The sequence below is a fragment of the Mobula birostris genome, chromosome 1 (genome assembly GCF_030028105.1).
Source record: "Mobula birostris isolate sMobBir1 chromosome 1, sMobBir1.hap1, whole genome shotgun sequence".
In the NCBI taxonomy this organism is placed as follows: domain Eukaryota; kingdom Metazoa; phylum Chordata; class Chondrichthyes; order Myliobatiformes; family Myliobatidae; genus Mobula; species Mobula birostris.
The window spans coordinates 207,084,096-207,103,496 of NC_092370.1; the positions used below are offsets into that span (position 1 = coordinate 207,084,096).

General features: G+C 44.0%; 1 protein-coding gene across 1 annotated transcript in view; it reads right to left on the reverse strand.

The window, feature by feature from the left end:
• coa8 (cytochrome c oxidase assembly factor 8) overlaps positions 1-19,401 on the reverse strand; it is a 30,903-nt gene that overhangs the window by 2,632 nt on the left and 8,870 nt on the right. The window contains exons 3-4 of the mRNA XM_072270042.1: positions 9,979-10,042; positions 382-472 (exon numbers count right to left, since the gene is read on the reverse strand). Coding sequence (XP_072126143.1) covers positions 382-472; positions 9,979-10,042 — 155 coding nt within the window. The remainder of the gene's footprint in view (positions 1-381; positions 473-9,978; positions 10,043-19,401) is intronic.

Sequence of the window (19,401 nt, forward strand, 5' to 3'; positions counted from 1 at the left end):
ATCCCTATTGTTCACCTCAATAGAATTTTCTTTAGGTGAGGCTTCAGCCTCACCTTTTCTTTAGGTAAACACCCTTGAAAAGGCCAAAGGCATTTACATGTCACTGGTGTTCTACTCAAGCAACTTCCTTACGACTAGCAGAATTAAAGAGAGATCTCAATAGCAGATAAGTAGCGAAGGAGAGAAATTATAGGTAATCTTTTACTTAATTGTTTGGAAACATACAATTATAATGACTGAAGAATTATAGTGAACTTATTCATTATGGCATGAAAGAACTTGTGCCTTAATACAGTTGCTGTTAATTTATTTTCAGTCCTCTTTTTAAATTGCTTATATATTGTTTGCTCTAACTCAGAAGTGATAAATTGATTTACTTACTTATTGTAGTTCACATGTTTTTCATAATTTCTATTAAGAAACTCCTTGTAAAATTCAGCCATCTCTTCAGCAGTTAAAGTGTTTTTCCTCCCTAGAAAAATATGGAAAATTGTGTAAGAAATCAAGTTTTAAATTATTAAACTTACTGCCCAATGACTCAAGGTGACCCAGTAGGATCGAGAAACATAACTCAATTCTGCTCATCATTTAGCCCTTGCTAACTAATTTCTAAACACACGCATAAAATATGGAAACAAATAAACATTCAATTAACTCTGGAACTCTCTCTCTCGACAATGAAATTTCCCAGCTAGGAAAAACAAAATACCATTTCCCAAAAAGAAAATCAATTAAAATCATATTGTCTGGGAGCATACAAAGTTGAGTTTAAGGCCATAAGACATAGAAGCAGAAGCAGACCATTCAGCCCATCAAGTCTGCTCCATCATGGCTGTTTTATTATCCCTCTCAACCCCATTCTCCTGCTTTCTCCCTGTAACCTTTGACACTCTTAATAATCAAGAAACTACCAAACTGTTTTAAATATACCCAATGATTTGACTTCCACAGCTGTCTGTGGCAATGAATTCTACAAATTCACCATCCTCTGGCTAAAGAAATTCCTCCTTACTTCTGTTTAAAGAAATGTGCTTCTGTTCTGAGGCTGTCCCTCAGAGCTGTACCGCAACTTCTCAAAAGTAGTGTACTAACAAAACAGCTATTAGTGAAACTTTACTCCCAAATTTAACCAGATTCAAAAGTAACAATGCATCTCGTAAAAATATTATCGTTTTAAAAATTATAGAGCTTGTAGAAATTGTTTGCAAATTCTTCAACATTTCAGATGCCTTGTTTCAAATTGGAGGTTCCCAAACTGGGATCCAGATTGATGTGGCTTGGCTAACTTTTAACAGAATTACTTACTTCCTTTTCGGAAAAGTAATATTTTCAAATTGTATTGGCAAGGGAGATGAGGCTGAGTACAGGGCTACGGTAGGAAACTTTGTCACATGGTGTGAGCAGAATTATCTGCAGCTTAATGTGAAAAAGACAAAGGAGCTGGTAGTAGACCTGAGGAGAGCTAAGGCACCTGTTTCCATCCAGGGGGTCAGTGTGGACATGGTGGAGGATTATAAATACCTGGGGATACAAATTGACAAAAACTGGACTGGTCAAAGAACACTGAGGCTGTCTACAAGAAGGGTCGGAGCCGTCTCTATTTCCTGAGGAGACTGAGGTCCTTTAACATCTGTCGGACGATGCTGAGGATGTTCTACAAGTCTGTGGTGGCCAGTGCTATCATGTTTGCTGTTGTGTGCTGGGGCAGCAGGCTGAGGGTAGCAGACACTAACAGAATCAACAAACTCATTTGTAAGGCCAGTGATGTCGTGGGGATGGAACCGGACTCTCTGATGGTGTGTCTGAAAAGAGGATGCTGTCCAAGTTGCACGCCATCTTGGACAATGTCTCCCATCCACTACATAATGTACTGGGTGGGCACAGGAGTACATTCAGCCAGAGACTCATTCCACTGAGATGCAACACAGAGCGCCATAGGAAGTCATTCCTGCCTGTGGCCATCAAACTTTACAACTCCTCCCTTGGAGGGTCAGACACCCTGAGCCAGTAGGCTGGTCCTGGACTTATTTCCTGGCACAATTTACATATTACTATTTAACTATTTATGGTTTTATTACTATTTATTATTTATGGTGCAACTGTAACGAAAACCAATTTCCCCCGGGATCAATAAAGTATGACTATCTCATCATGATAGAAAAATAAACATTTAATGGAAAAGGTGTCACAATTGAAAATTAAAACAAACTAAAATTATTCCTCAGATTATTATTAGAACAAACACTGCTTAACTAGGTGATTGATGCCTTTATAACATGAATTAGACAGCTTTAGAAAGGAGGAACATACATGGATACAAGGAAAGGATAGAGAGATAAAATCAAATAGCTTCAGCTGTACAGCTGGCAAAGACATGATGGACGAGTTATTATTGCACTGTAATATACAACCATGTTCTTCTTGCCACAAGGTACAAAGTTCTCACAAGTCAAAATTAGATTGATACAAATTTTCCATATTATTGAAAACACAAACAGTAGTCTATTTTGTAAAGACTTAAAGGATGGATTATACAGTTTTAAAACCTAACCATAACAAAGCTGAATTATGATGAATTGTTACAACTGAAATATTTAAATTAGATTTACATTTCATTTATTTCCTGTGTAAATTCCTTATAAAGGAGAAATTGATTTGTACAGTGGAACATAATATTGGTGATAATGGTGTTGAAAATTCCCAACTGATGTGCTAACGTTCCTGATGCTTGATGGAGGAATAAAATTGCTCTGCTTGATGGAAACAAAGCAAAATATTCACTGAAGATGCTCCTGTACAAATAATAGCATTTGAGAATAATGCTTGGGAGATTTGCAATAAATATGGAAAGTGTAAATTATATAAGTTTAAAAAAGTATATAAAATTCAAAAATTAAAATCAATTGTTAAAAGGTTAATACTTCTGTATTTTGCAAAGCTACAGAAAGTAAAAAAAAATGTAACCACTTCTATTTCACGCACGTCTGCTCTCACTTCATCCTCCCACTGCAATGCCAGGGGTAAGGTTACTCTTGTTCTTGCCTACCACCCCATTAGCCTCTGCATCTAGCACATAATTCTCTGTAACTCACACCACCCCCAACAGGATCCCACCACCAAGCACATTCTTCCTTCCCCCCTGCTTTCCACAGGGATCGCTCCCTACGTAACTCCCTTGTCCATTCATCCCTCCCCACTGATCTCCTTCCTGGTACTCATCCTTGCAAGCAGAACAAGTGTCACACCTGCCCCTACACCTCCTCCCTCACTGTCATTTAGGGCTCCAAACAATACATCCGGGTGAAGCAACACTTCACCTGTGAATTTGTTGGGGTTAGCTACTATATCTGGTACTCTTGGCATGGCTCCAGTATGTAGGTGAGGCCCAATATAGACTAGGAGACCGCTTCGCTGAGCACCTACGCGCAATCTACTTGAAAAAGCAGGATTGCCCGGTAGCCACCCATTTCAGTTCTACTATCCATTCTTATTCCGAAATATCAGTCCATGGCTTCCTCTACTGCCGCACTGAGGCCACACACAGGTTGGAAGAGCAACACCTTATATTCTGTCTCGGTAGACTGCAACCTGATTTTATGAACATTGGTTTCTCAAACTTCTGGTAATGCACCCCCCCCCCTTCACAGTTCCCCATTCCCGATTCCCCCTCTCACTTTTTTCCTTATCTGCTCATTACCACCCTCTGGAGCTCCCCTTTCTTCCGTGGCTTTCTACCCTCTCCTATCAGATTCCCCTTCCTCCAGCCCTGTCTCTCTTTCACCAATCTATTTCGCAGCTCTTTACTTCATCCCTCCCCCTCTCCCGGTTTTATCTATCACCAACTACGCTGTACTTCTCCCTCCCCTCCCCTACCTTCTTACTCTGAGCTCATCTTTTTTTTAAAAAAAACAGTCCTGATGAAGGGTTTCGGCCAGAAACGTCAACTATTTACTTCTCTCCATAAATGCTGCCTGACCTGCTGAGTTCCTCCAGCATTTTGTGTGAGCTGCTTTGGACTTCCAGCATCTGCAGATTTTCTTGCGAAATTAATTGAGGTTTATCTTATCAAAATGCACACTAACAAAAAGAATGCAATTAATCCTCCGCATATATTAATGTACTATATTAATATATGTAATATATAACTATCAGATTATCTAATAACAAGTATAGCCCGTTACAGTAAATGTCCAAGTGTTTATCTCATGAATGTAAGAATTTAAAAAATCTGCACACTTCCAAAAAAAGGTTTACAAATTTGATATGATAATGTGGTTCATCCTCTATTAGTTGCTCAACTGAGCCATTGTCTTTTATATTGTACATTACCTTCAAAGATGTCACAGTGTTCCATACTTCCCATCCTTCACAGTGGAATTTCCACAAAAATTAAAATAAACCTAACACAATTTTTAAAACATGATATGGCAACAAAAGATACATTTAAGGAATAAATCTCTCTTGTTATATACACCTGTTCGGGTGCATTCTCCAGTTACCTTATAAGGTAACCGTAGCCTTCAGCCAGGAGCAGATGTCATCAGGTGGTTCCCAACCTTCACCGAGTGTCTCGACCCTTAACCATGACACTCTCCAGTTGGTGGGCCAGCAGTGGTGGCCAAATCACTGCCCATCTGCTCCCGGCTTCCAGCTTCCCTCCTCTCGCCTACTCTAAATCCAACAAGAGGCTCGTTCTGCCTCTTCCCCCATCCTACAAGCTGCTTGTTTTCGCTCCTTTCGTCCAGGCCCAGATCTGACAACAACCACCATGCTGATTTGGCTGGGAAACCTCTGCAGCCGATCTCCACAGGGAACAACCATGCCTGCCATCCCTTGTCTTTCCACTCCTGCACCAAGGGCTGGTACTTCAAGGCCTTTCTCTCATGGGCCTCTTCCCATCCCTCCTCCCACAGCACAGTCAGCCCAACCAGAATTATTTTTTTGTCTTCCGTTGACCACAGCACAATGTCCGGGCATAGGGTTGTGTGCACCACATCCGGGAACTGCAACCTCCTTCCCACATCGACCCTCATCTTCCAGGACCTGGCCGTTAGCAACAGCTTGGGCTTTGGTTGTTTGGTTACGGAAGGCCTGGCTCCCTCTTTGATGAAGGTGATGGCCTTCCTCAAATCTGTGCCAGCCGTCCTCTTCTTGCATCTCTCCCGCTCTAGTGTGTCAGCAAGAGCCAGAAGCACCTTATCATGGTGCCACCTATACCGTCCTTGAGTTAGAGCTGTTTTACACCCAGACAGTATATGAGCCAGTGTCCCCTTTTGACCACAGAGCTTACAGTTCGGGTCCTCGCTCATCCCCCATGTGTACAGATGTAATGGTGAAGGAAGGGTGTCATACACGGATCGCAAGAGGAAGGAAATATGGAAGGGCTCCCGTCTCCATAACTCTGCCCATGAGATCTTGCGCTTAGGCAGATCCCATTTTGTCCAGGCACCCTGGGACCCTTGTTCCACTGCCTTTGAAATCCGCTTCTCTTCCTCACAGATCTGTACTTCTGCCTGTATCATGTCTCGCCTGTTCCTTATGCTTGCGTTTCCCCACTTCTGGAAGTGAACTGAGCCAAGGCCTTGCCACCTGACACAGGGGTTGCCAATGATATGTCGCAGCTTCAGAGAACACAGTGCCTCCTCCACATCTGCGTTGGCTGCCCACTTGCGCCCAGATCTGGTTGTAACGCCTGTTTGCTTTACCAAGACATCATTGGAATCTCTCAAGCTTAATAAGGCTCCACATTTTGCCACCTTGAATTCCTCCACAGAAATGACAGGGGAACCTGCAGTTGCCCAGAACAAATGTAGAGGCTCACTAAAGAGAAGCTTGGGGGAACTCCCAACCATCTCCGCAGGTGCTTGTTGGTTCTCCTCTCGATGCCCTCTACGACAGTCATGGGGAACTCATGAAGTGTGAAGAGCCAGAGAAGCCTGGGCAGAATGCCGTATTGGTACAGCCAGGTCTTGAATTTACCCGTAAGTCCAGATTTGTCGATCTTCTTCAACCATTCGTCTGCCTGCTTCACAGCATTGGTGACATTGGCCCCATCTGTCAGTGACACATTAAACCACTTCTCCAAGCATTTTATCGGGTTATTTTTGATGGAAGAGGTGACCTCACCCTGAACTTGGAGGCTAAACTTGCTAGTAACTTTGCCCTTTCTGATCACCATGTACCTGGACTTCTTGGCCTTGAAGGACATCCTCGCCCAAGTGGCTACATTACCCAGGGTTTCCAATACCCATCTTGCTTGGACATATGACACGGTTGTTATAGTGATGTCGTCCATGAACCCTCGTAGAGCCAGCTGAATAACGCTCGACTCCAGCGTGGGGCCGCGGGTTACATTTTCTGCTGCTGATAATTCATTCCCATAATAAATAGAATGGGGGAGATGGTGCATCCTGTTGGAATTCCCTTCTAGAGGTCCTGCCAACTAGTTGTGAAATGGGCTGATGTAAATCTGAGTTTGAATCCTCCTAGGTAGCTGGTGATCATGTCTCAAATAGCCACTGGGATGTAGTAGTGGTCAAGTCCTTCTAGGATGAGGTCACATGGAATAGACCCGTAGGTGTTCGCGAGGTCTAACCAGACAACTGTTAGGTCGCCTTTTTTCTGCTTGGCCTCACGGATCAAATGGCTAATCATTGAGGTGTGTTCCAGACACCCTGAAAAGCCTGGAATACTGCCTTTCTGGATGGATGTGTTGATATTGTGGTTCTGCATCACGTAAGAAGTCAGCCTTCTTGCGAGCACAGAAAAGAAAATCTTACATTCCACATCCAGGAGAGAAATTGTCCGAAAGTGGGCAATTGTGGAAGAAACCTCTTCCTTTGGAATAAAGCAACCCTCTGCCAATTTCCAACTTTTTGGAATAGTACCTTTGGCCCAGATCTTTCTCATGACCTTCCACAGCCTCCGAAGTAGTTTCAGGCATTTCTTATACACCTTATAAGGTATGCTGCTTGGGCCTGGGGCAGCTGATGCTTTAGCTTTCCGGATGATGTCCTGCCATGTAGGCTCCTTCACATTCAGCTCAACTGATGGATTTGCCAGTCTATGCACAGCCCGATTGGTTCCTAGTCCCTGACCCCTCTGTGGGTCGCTGTGTGCCTCCCGCAGGAGCTCCTCTACCTCTGGCTTCGAGCTGGATAGTATACCAGATTTTTGTTGGCCGATAAGAGTCCTGGTGAAGCTGAATGGATCTGTCACAAACTGCACTCGCCTTTTCTCTTTCTTCCTTCTTTGCTGTCACAGATGTTCCGCCCTCCGGAGTTTGCACAGCTTTTCCCGCAACATACTGTTTAAGTCCTTGATACCTTCTTTTTCAGCCAGTGGGCTGGTTTTAAACCTCTTGTTGAGCGCCTTTAATTCGCCTCTCAAGCGACAAATCTCCATTTCCCTCCTATTTGGTTGCCGCGGTAACTCCAGCTGGCTTCTCCACTCCATTGGGCCAAATTGTTCCTTAGCTAGATTGTACGCTATGGCTGTGAGTGAGTCGATCTTTCTGTGTACTGGACCCGCTAATGCAATTTCCAGGATGCCATCTAGATCATCATCAAACTGCATCCAGGCGACGTTGTCTGACAATCTAGGCCATTTGATCCTGTCTTTCCTTGACGAATGGATTGGGGTAGCCGAAGAGGAACTCGTTAGGTCTGTTGTTCGGTGCTGAGGCGACTCAAGTGCGGAGAGATCTTCAGCTCTGTGGGGTGCTTCCTGGCTGGAATTCTCCTTCAACTCACCAGACACTTAAGTCCGTGCGCTGCACTTGGGTCACCATTGATCCACATCTAGACTTGCTCTGGTGTATTTTGAGCCCTCTGATGTCTTTGCAGACTTTCCCGCAATGACACGTTAATGTGAATTCCTCTCCGGTCAGTGTTGTTCGCTTTAGCTTCCTCGTAGTCGTGTTTCCTGTCCTGGCCATTGCCAGTACGACCATCCTGTTGAGTCTCTCAACCTCCCCCCCTCTAGGGAGACTCTGGGGGTACTGCTCTTCGTGTTCAGTCGTAGTTTGAGTGGTGCCCTTTTGCGAGTGCTGCCCACAAGGTTGCTAGCGTTGTGAGCCCGTGCCAGTCTTTCCTGGAGGTCAGCTGTCTCTACAGTGTCACCGACCTTCCTCGGCTCGGCTGCCATCCAGTCTTTCCTGGAGGCCACTGGTACAAACCAGAAATTATTTGTTACATACACCTGTTAGGGTGCGTTCTCTAGTTATCTTATAAGGTAACCGTAGCCTTCAGCCAGGAGCACATGTCATCAGGTGCTTCCCAACCTTCAAACCAATAGATACAAACTATCCAAGTGAACGAACTTCTAAGATACAGTGCCTTGTAAAAGAATTCAGCTTCCAAACTTTGTTCACATGAGTATTACAACCAGAGATATTGATCAATTTAACTGAGAATTTTTATTTGTGAATTACATGCTTCTTTCCCCACCCCACCCCCACAGTAGAGCTCAAAAAGACTGGGAAAACTGTAAAGCATGAAAACCTAAAAATTCAAAACCTGTTATATCACCAGTTCAAAAGTATTTGCTCAATTCTTAGTTGAACTGCCTCTCTGAGCTATTACAGCCAGTAGTCTTTTTGGATAAGTCTCTATTAGCTTCACAAAATGTGATGGAGCAAGATTTGCCCATTCCTCTTTGCAGAATTGCTCAAGCTGTGCCAGGTTAATTGGAGAGCAGTGATGACAGCAATCTTGAGGTCTTGCCAGAGATGTTCAGTTAGGTTAAGGTCAGTACTCTGACTAGGCCAATCATGAACATCAGTTTTCTTCATTCACAGTTGCTCTGGCAGTGTGATCATTGTCCAGCTGAAAGAAGAACTTCCTCCCCATTTTAAGCTTTTTGGCAGAGACTAGCAGGTTTTTATCCAGGACCTATCTGTATTTAGCTGCATTCAACTTCCGATCAATCCTGATCAAATTTGCAGTTCCTGCGGCTGAAAAGCAACCCCATAGCAGGACGCTACGTTCACCATACTTTACAGTAGGGATGGTGTTACTTGGCTGATGCACAGTATTAAATTTACACCACACATACTGCTTATGTTGAGGCCAAGAATTTCCACTTTAGTCTTATCTGACCACAAGTCTTTCTTCCACATTTTCACAGTATCTTTTAAGTGATGCTTTGCAGTTTTTATGAGCAATAATATGTTTTTTTTAAGCCAGCGCTTCTTCCTTGCCACTCTTCCATATACCCTTTCTGTGGAGCCATGAATTTCATCTCCAGGTCAGCCAATGACTGCTGCAGCTCATTCAGAGTGATTACTGGAGTCACAGTTACTTCTCTTACAAGTGCCATTCTTCTCCGGTGACTAAGTTTAGAGGGGTGTTCTGACCATTTTTCCCCCACTTTTTCATAATGGACTGCACTGAGCTCTGCAGTATGTTCAGTGTCTTTGAAATGGTTTTGTACACTTCCCCAGGTTTGTGCTTCTCTATAATCATTTCACAAACTTGTCTTGCATGCTCTTTTGTCTTCATTTTGGTTTTGTCTGTTGAAAATCTACCTTACAGAGAGAGCAGGTATTTATTCTACTGAGTTCATTGAAAAAAGGTGATCCTCCAATTTTCTACATCAACAATTTGGGTGAGGTGGTAATGTAATATATTGCACCTGAGGAAAGTTAGCATAGTAATTACAAAGGGGATGAATACTTTTTCATCCTCATCATTTTGGTTTTTAATTTTTAGTAAATTATTGACAAGTTTTGGAATTTTTCTTTTGATTTGACATGATGCACAAGGTTTTGTAGTTTAGCTTAAAAATCTATATTTAAATTGAGAAATGAGACAGTAATATGCGAAAATGGTAGTAGGGGCTGAATACTTTTTCAAGGCACTGTATGCCCATAAATTTCCAAAACAGAATTTCTACACAATTTTGTTGATCCATAAAATGTCTTTTACAATTTGATCTTTAACATTTGAAATCAAAATTCAAAAGAAATAATTTACTCACCTTCTTCATCTCTTAATCCCAATCCCTTTGTTCGTAAGCATGAGTGTATAAACTCTTCTTTTTCCTTAAAACAAATATTTTACATTAAAATCGGACACATTTTCAAAATTATTCTCTAATAATTTCATCTACCTTTGAATTCAACTGTAACACTCTAATGTTACATGCAAGGGGAGTTCATCTACTCTAAATGATTAGCACTGAGCACTAATTGAGTATTCATGTATGTTTATTTCATAAACTATCATAAAGGTTTTTAGATATTAAACAGTTTTCTATCCGTTGCAACAAAACACTTGAATAGGCAGATTTTATTCCAAGACGTCACGTGTTTTGGTTCAGTGATGATGGCAATGGAGGTTGTATGTTACCATGCATGGTATTCAGCAGGTGTGATGCAGGGAAGAAAGGCCAAAACAGTTTGCTGCTGCAGTATATTGGGTTTGTAATGAAAAATATAAATCAGTGGTGTCATTGAAACTTTTAAGTTCCTGGGTGGCAACAGCTCTGAACATCCATCCTGGCCCCAATATATTGAAGCAGTTACGAAGGCGGCATGCTATATTTCATTAGGAATCCGAGGAGACTAGCAAATTTCTACAGTGGACTGTGGAGAGCATTCTAGCTGGCTGCATCACCATCTGGTATGAGGCACCAATGTGCAGTATGGGAAAGAGGTGCAGAGTTGCAGACTCTCCTCTTGCCACCTTCATCTTGGGCACTGGCTTCCCCACTATCAAGAACGTCTTCAACAGGTGATGCCTCAGGGAGGTCACATCCATCATTAATGACCTTCACCATCCAGGACATGCCCTCTTCTTATTGCTACCATCAGGAAGGAGGTACAAGAGCCTAAAGACTCTTAAAGAACAGCTTCTTCTGAAACATTAAATTATGACAAGGTAACATGATCCTAGCCAAAGTAAAGTTTATTTCAATGAGAGTTTGCCCCATTCAAGTGAAAACCTTAAAGGTATTTTCACAATTCCCTGATCTACTATTCGATCCCCAATAAACACACCCCTTCTCTTAGCAATTTCCTATGCAGCTGAAGAAAATCTGCCTTCTAAACATTGTTCTTTCGCATTATCACTCTTTACTTCCAATCAAGTGTATTGCATTTGGTGATCACAATGTGGTTTTATCTACATTGGAGCTATATATCTTCTTCTCCTGGTCACTCTGCAAGGATGACCCTGCACTTCCAGTTGGTCTCCTGTGACTTCTTCATCCCAGTTAGAACAGAGTTGAGGAGGAATTTCTTTAGCCAAAGATTGATGAATCTGTAGAATTCATTGCCATAGATGGGGTATATTTAAAGACAAGGTTTATAGATTCTTGATTAGTAAGTGCATCAAAGGTTACGGGGGTGGGGGTAGGGGTAGGCAGGAGAACAAGATTGAGAGAGACAACGAATCTGTCATGATCAAATGGCAGAGCAGACTTGATGGGCCAAATGGCCTAATTCTGCTCCTCTGTTTTATGGCCTTATTCCCATTCCCACTCTGACCTCCATGTCTTCAGCTTCCTAAATTGTTCCTAAGAATCCCGTGTGAGCCTAAGGAACGACATTTCATCTTTTGTCCAGCCATGTTGCAGCCTTCAGGATTGAATATGGAATCTAACTGTGTCCTATAACTGGCTTTTTCTGTAATAATTAGAAATGGGAGGCCCATTCTAATGTAAGGTCATAAACGTAATAATTTTCTGCTTCACAGGTGCTACTTGATCTAGTGACCCGGGCATTGGTACCATTTGGTCTGCAGCTGAAAAGGGAGACATGGCTCAGGCGGAAAAGATGAAACACGCTTCGGTGCCTCCATTACTGAAAGAATGACCTCAGTTGGAGTTGAAGAACCAGATCTTATACCGGGTCACATCACCCCCGGACCGACCTCAGCATTGCCAGCTGGTTCTGCCCGAGAAGTATCGGAGGATTGCGCCGAAGTCACTTCATGATGATTCTGGACATTTGGGGGTGGAAAAGACCTACGGCTTGCTCAATGACCAGTTTTACTGGCCCCAAATGAAGTCTGAGGTTGAAGAATACTGCAAGTTGTGCATTCGCTGCATACGCCGGAAGACACTGCCTACACAGGCAGCTCCTTTGTCCCACTTGCCCCTGGACCTGGTGTGTATGGATTTCCTGTCCATAGAACCCGATGCCAGCAACACGGTGAATGTCTTAGTCATCATGGACCACTACACCAGATGTACTCAGGCTTTTCCTACCAGGGACCAGAGGGTGACTATGGTGGCAGGAGTATTATGGGAGAAGTATTCCATTCATTATGGCCTTCCCAGGTGGATACATAGTGACCAGGGACGGGACTTCGAGAGCAGACTCATCTATGTTACTGGGCATGCTGGGAGTTGAGAAATCGAGGACCCACGCCCTATCACTCACAGGGAGATCCCCAGCCTGAAAGGTTTCATCAGACCTTGCTAGACATGGCTCTTGACGTGAGTTGGCAAAAGCACATGACGAACATCGAGCTCTATAACAGGCTACAGAAGCTCACCACTAAAATCGAGGCGAGAAGACTGCAACTAGCGGGGCACTGTTTATGCCACTCCGAGCTACCTGCCTGTCTAGTCATCATACGGGAGCCCAAGCACGGGAGGATGAACCCTGGGCGCCCTCCCAAGACTATGGTCAACACACTCCTAGAAGACAGTGGCGCAGCTAATGTAGATGAACTGAACACACTGATGAGGGAGAGGGAGAAGTGGAGAGTCCGTCATCGTGCCCGACGCCGGCCCCCTAGGCCTGAGTCGACGTAGTAGTAGTAGTTGCTAGACATGCTCGGGACCATGGAGATCAGCAAGAAGAGCAGGTGGAGTCAACATATTGGGCATGTGTTTCACTGTTACAACTGTACATGAAATGAAGCTACTGGGTACTCGCCATATTATCCGATGTTTGGGCATGAGGCAAGGTTGCCCATTGACCTTTGTTTTGGGACTAACGCAGGTGACTTACCACTGAAGCTTTATCTGAAGTACGTGTCTGATATGAGGAGAGAGCTGAAAAGGGCTCATGAACTGGCTGGGGTTGTGGCCGCCACGCAGAATCAAGGGAATAAGAGGAGGTATGATCAGAAAGTGAGGTTCTCCCAACTCCTGCCGGGAGACCAAATCCTCATAAGGAATTTGGGACGACCAGGAAAGCACAAGTTGGCTGACCGCTGAGTGGCCACACCCTATGTGGTAAAAAGTCAGATGCCAAACCTACCGGTTTTCCGGGCGAGACCAGAGGAGGAGAAGGGGCCTGTCAAGATTCTCCATCGGAACCACCTGTTGCCCCTGGGACAAGAGGTGCAGGTAGACCAAGAGCCCGACTTGGAGCCTACACCTAGTAAGAGGACTCTGCGAAAACACGGGGCGACTGCAGGGCCCACAGAGGCAGACGCTGGGCTGGGCCCCGCCCATGACAGGGATACTGATTCCAAGGATGATGATCTGAATGTGTGATACGTGCTGCCCTTCACTAACTCCCCATTGATTGAGGAAGAGACCCCTGGCCCTTCTCCCACTGAGTCAGGTGAAGTGAAGTGGGCTATCTATGGGCAGCCTGGTTACAGCAGGACACTGAAGGAGAGGAAGCGGGGCCTGGGCACGGGACAGAGGGCTCCGAGATGCAGGAGGGCAAGAGTGATAGATCGGGGGAGGACTCGGCAAGCAGACCCGAAGTACCCCCGGTAGCGTCTGAGTCTGAAGAGTTAGGTGAGCAGGTACGGAGGTCTCAGAGAATTAGGAGACCACTGGATAAGTTGGCCTATGTAGCGCCTGGGGAACAGGGCGTGATCTCTACTGTTTTGGGGAGCTATGTCACTGCTTTCTGCACCTGGATTGGGCTTTGTGTTTTGCAGGAAGGGTTGGCGAATTATCTTGTCATGAGGGCATGACTTAATTCAGTGGGGAGAGAATGTAATGGCTTCTCTGTAATGTTAACTGATGAGATAATGGTTTCTCTATAGCAGCAATGTTTGGGTTATAGGAGGGAGGAGAAGATGGCAGTGAGACGCAGCGCGCGCGGCCGTTCCAAATTGATATCGATATGTGTTAACTAGGGGGCCGTGCACAATCTGGATTTGATGGAGACAGCTGTGAGAAGCACGGAGGAACATCTGGAGTAACTTCTGAAATGCCCGCTTTGCTGCCGCTGCTACTGTGCGATTGAGTATCTCCGGAGGGGAAGGCCCCAAATCCTCGGCTTTGCCTATTGCCGGGGCTGAAGCACTCAGCAGAGATGGTGCTCGGTGTCGGACAGCTGGTCGGAGGCTCAAAGTTTTCGGATGGACTTGGAGTCGGACTGTGGTCAGATGCTTCCAGTATGCTGAATTGGCAAGTTGGCAGCACTGGAGGTTCACCGTCTGCGTGAGATGATGGGACTTTCGAAAGACTTTGAGACTTTTACCGTGCCATGGTCTGTTCTTGTCAAATTACGGTATTGCTTTGCACTGTTGTAATTATATGTTATAATCATGTGGTTTTTGTTAGCTTTTTAAGTCAGTTTGTCATGTGCTTCCGTGATATCATTCTGGAAAAACATCGTATCATTTCTTAATGCATGCATTACTAAATGACAATAAAAGAGGACTGCGCATCCTCATAATCTAATCTAATCTAAACTAAACTAGAGATAATGGGTGACTATTCAATGGGGGAAACGTTATTCTTTCTTGTGTGTCTGAAAGCTGTTGGTTTCGGGGTTTTGCCAGAAGGCGCGAGGGGAATGAAGAGAGGAGATGTGACTTGAGTGAATCGGTGGGCCGCTCGACCAAAGGAGGAGATCGATGGTGGAAGAAGAACTGTTGAATTGCGTGAGCTTCAACTTCGTGTGCACATGACTGTTTAATAAGATTACTAGCACCTTTTCTTTTATGTTTTGTTTCTCTACTAACCATATAGTCTGTGAGGGGATCCTGGAGTGCCCCTAATAACTGTTTGAAGAGAGAGAGTTATTTATCACCGATGGTTTGTTTTGAAAAGAGAGAGAGGAGAGAGGAGAGAGAGGAGAGAGAGGAGAGAGAGGAGAGAGAGGAGAGAGAGGAGAGAGAGGAGAGAGAGGAGAGAGAGGAGAGAGAGGAGAGAGAGGAGAGAGAGGAGAGAGAGGAGAGAGAGGAGAGAGAGAGAGAGGAGAGAGAGAGGAGAGAGAGGAGAGAGAGGAGAGAGAGGAGAGAGAGGAGAGAGAGGAGAGAGAGGAGAGAGAGGAGAGAGAAAGAAAGATAGATTGATTAATGGTTGGCCTGTCCCATTAGGGCACGGGAGGTAACTTTGGATTTCTACTTTGGAGATAGCACCAAGCAGCTCGAAGGTTGCTATGGTGACCAACAGCACATTATTGATGTTACTTTCAAGGACAGCTCTGGTTGCTTGCATGTCCTCACAGACAAAGGAAGAAGGGACTCTGAATGACAGGTGATGCTCAGAGCAATGAGATAAATAGGATGTCAGAGGATACAGACCTCAGACACCTGATCTGGACACTGAATGAGCATTGTTGTGCCCGCAGAGAAAGTGGGTTTTGGAGGATCGATCCAATTGCTCTTGCAGTGGAAGAAGGAGAAGGGGTTGACTGGTGGGGAGTTGTCTATGTTTTTCTCCCTTGCCGGGGTGATAGCTCCAACACGGAAAAACCGGTTCCCCTTGTTAAAGTCACAGTCGGTGACTTGTGAAGGATTTTGGAGAATGACCAGAAGATTGGCATCAGCTCACCTGAAGACTCAAATCTCTCTCTCTCTCCCCCCCATCGCTACTCAACTAAATACCACGAACTGAACTGAACTGAACTTTGCTCATCATCGTAAGACTGTATCTTTTTACCCCTAGACTTAAAGAAGCTTGGTTTTTCATACATGTATTTCCACACTTACTGATTTACATATATATATATACACACACATATACACAGACACATACATATATATATATATAAAATCACTGCTAACCTGTTTGATTTATTTACATTTATATTACTTTATTGCGTAGTCACTAATAACTATTATTAGTTTATAGCAATACTGGACTCCAAAGTGTTTTCCATCTCTGCTGGTTCTTTATTCCCATCACGGGGTTCATGACAAAATTGGGGCCTGCGTCCGCGATATGAACAAATTGGTCGGGAGGCTGGTTTGAATTGATTGGGGAAATTTCCTTTTGATTTGGTTGTGTGGAAATACAGCAGAAAAGGACATTAGTGTTGAGGAGTTTATGTTGGAACCAACCCCGGAAGCGTTGGATAATGCTACGAGGGTTGTGCTGTGGGGAATTGCTCAAAGGTGACCACTAAAATGAGGAAAATTCAGATACAGATGTCAATAGCCCAGCATTATGTAGCTAAGGGAACGTTTGAGGAAGAGGCGTTACAGTTATTTGCTTAAAGTAAGGTACATGCTGAGGCTGAAGCTCAGTTGAAACTGAAATTGGATTTAATACAGCTCAAGGCTGTTGAAGCAGAAAAGAGGAGGGTCCGTGAGGCTAGAAAGGCAGAAAGACAGAGAGCAGAGGCAACAAGACGGAGAGAAGAGGCAGAAAGACAGAGACAGCTTGAGAGGGAGAAATGGCAACGTGAAGATCATGTGGCAGAAAGGCAGAGACAGTTTAAAAGAGAGAGGTTGCAGCAAAGAGGTTTAGAGTTGGACCCTGATGATTTTTACAGCTCGGAAGGGCTAGTCTTGCGTGATGAATTTAAAAGTTGTGTTCCTGATGAGGTAAGGGCATACCCAGTTGCACAGGACGCCGCTACCCTGAGGGGGTCTGATAGGAAAGCAGACGAAGAAGTTTTAACCCACGAGGTTGAGTTTACTCCAGAAAAGAGTTTGCCAGAGAATAGCTGGGAGGTTCGGGATGACCTTGAATTTGAAACTGGGACAAGTGATGACAGCCTAGAAGAGGCAGTTGTTCCGATTGAACGTGTTCAGGTTGTTGAAGTACCTGTGAGTTCACAGGATTCTAAGCCTTAGGCTGAGGCTCAGTTGAAGTCTGAAGTGTCTGACTTGGTTGGAAAGGAATGCAGTTTTTGTGTCAGATGATCTTGGTTCAGTGAATAAGGGGTTAACTTTGGTACCAGTGGAATGGGAGGATTCTCAGTCATTGGTATTAGACTGTGTTTTAAAGGTTGGTGGTGAAGTGAAAATTCGTGAGGTCAGTGTTGAAAATAATGGCAAAAGTGCTGTTCCTGGACTTTTGGATAAAGTGCTAGAAAAGGTTGGATTGGTTGCGTGACCTTTGACCCTGCTTGCAGGACAAAGGCGTGCTGAGAAAAGATGTGCTAGTTTGTTGAATTTTGTTTGGACATTTGAGCACCTGCAACGTCATAATGTTAGGCAGTGTAATGTTATGGAGAAGGAAGAAAATTATTATGGTTTTGGAGTGGAAGTTGCTGTGGAAGCAAGTCGAAGTATAGGTCGTAATCAGATGGGTAGTTTGTTTGGTTTCTTTCATAATGTATACATGATTCTGATCAGCCTGATGATGGTGCTGAATTTAATAAACAATGGAGGCATGTTGACAGCTCTCCAAGATAAGAGTGTTTCAGCAATTCAGCTGATGGATAAGGCTGTTCAGCTGATGAGTAAGCAGCCTGTTGAGGCCTATGGCAGAACCAGAGGTTTAAATTATTATGATGTGTCACAGACTTTCCTACCTTCCAGATTTCAGCAGGACTAAGACGGTAGTACAGCTGATAAGGGTAAGGTGTATAAGAAAGGTTTGTCTTTATTGAGGAAGGAATGTATAGAGGAACAAAAGTGAGATTCTGAAATGGTGGCATTAAAGGAGGTAGCTCTCACAGGAGAGGAGGTTCAGAGAGAGTCAGCAGAATATTATCTTAAAGATAGGGTGTTGATGAGGAAATGGAGACCAGCCACTGTGCCTGCAAGTCACGTGGTGGTTTTGAAAGGTTACAGGGCTGAAATTTTAAATATGGCTTACAGTATACCTTTAGGTGGAAATCATGGAGTGAGAAAGACAGTGAACAGGGTTGTGAAGGAATTTTACTGGCCTAGGTTAAGGAAGGATGTAGTGAATTGTGTGGGCCCATTGGTTATCAGTAGGTCCCCTGAAGCAATGTCTTTTGAAAATACGGAGGCCAAGACGGTGGTAACAGCAGCTAAGCACATGATGTCATCTACATATAACCCAGGGTCCAAGGGAGCTTTGGAATGGCTCAACTCAACTCTTAGAACCATGATTAAAGCACATTATGGTGTGAGAAATGGAGAAAATTGGAACGAGGGGGTTCCCCTCTTCTTATTTATTGTTGGAGATTTGATTCAGAAGGCAGTGAAGGGTAGGTTGTTGGAACTTGTATTCAGTTACAGGCCAAAAGGACCTTTGACCCTACTCAGAGAACGCTGGAAGGGATTTAGTAGGCTTTGTGACTTTGCCAAGGAAAGTTTACAAAATGGTGGAGTCAAAATAAGACACTCGTTTGCTAGAATTGCAGCTGGGAGAATTGTTATGGAACAAGATGGAGTCGTGAAATCTGATAGTGGAATGGAAAAACATGTTTACCCATTGAATCTAGACTCACCCAGATGTCAGAATTCCATTGTTTTGAAAAATATTACTGATAAGGTCCATCAGTTGGACCCAAAACCAAAAAAACAAGTAAAAGGACTAATTGGTGTTTTGAAATGGTGCACAGGTGCAGTGCATCACGTCGTTATGAATTCAGCCCAGCCTATGAAATGGCATCTTCACAGAGTGAACTTTGAGAAAAGTAAAATGGTTGAAGAAATTAGAAACAAGAAAGAACAAAGAGAGAGAATGGATGACTGTATTGAAAGAGTGGGGAAGACTAAATGCCTTATAAAGATTGACTTGTTAAAAGGATACTGGGGTGTTCCTTTAACAGAGAGGGCTAAGGAGATGTCAGTATTTGTGACACCACCTAGACTGTACAAATACAATGTTTTACACTTCGGGATGAAAAGTGCACCAGGGACATTTCAAAGAATGATCAATTCGGTGATTAGAGGGTTAGAAAACACAGGGGCTTAAATTGATGACTTAGTGGTCTGGAGTGACATGTGGGAAGAGCATATTGTAGCGGTAGAAAAACTGTTTGACAGACTTTCTAAGGCCAATCTTAGGGTGAACCTTGCTAAGAGTCAATTTGGCCATGCCACAGTCACATATCTGGGTTATGTGGTGGGCCAAGGCCAAATGGCTCCTGTACAGGCCAAGGTTCAAGCTATTGCTGAAGTTCCTGTTCCAACTGGCAAGACAGCTTTGAGAAGGTTTTTAGGAATGGTTGGGTATTATAGAAAATTTTGTAAGAACTTTGCTGACATTGCTCTCCCCCTAACAAAACTCCTCGGGAAGAGTGAAAGATTTGTATGGAATGACCTTTGCCAGGAGGCATTTGAACATTTGAAAACCATCCTGTGTTATCATCCTGTGCTCAAAACAACG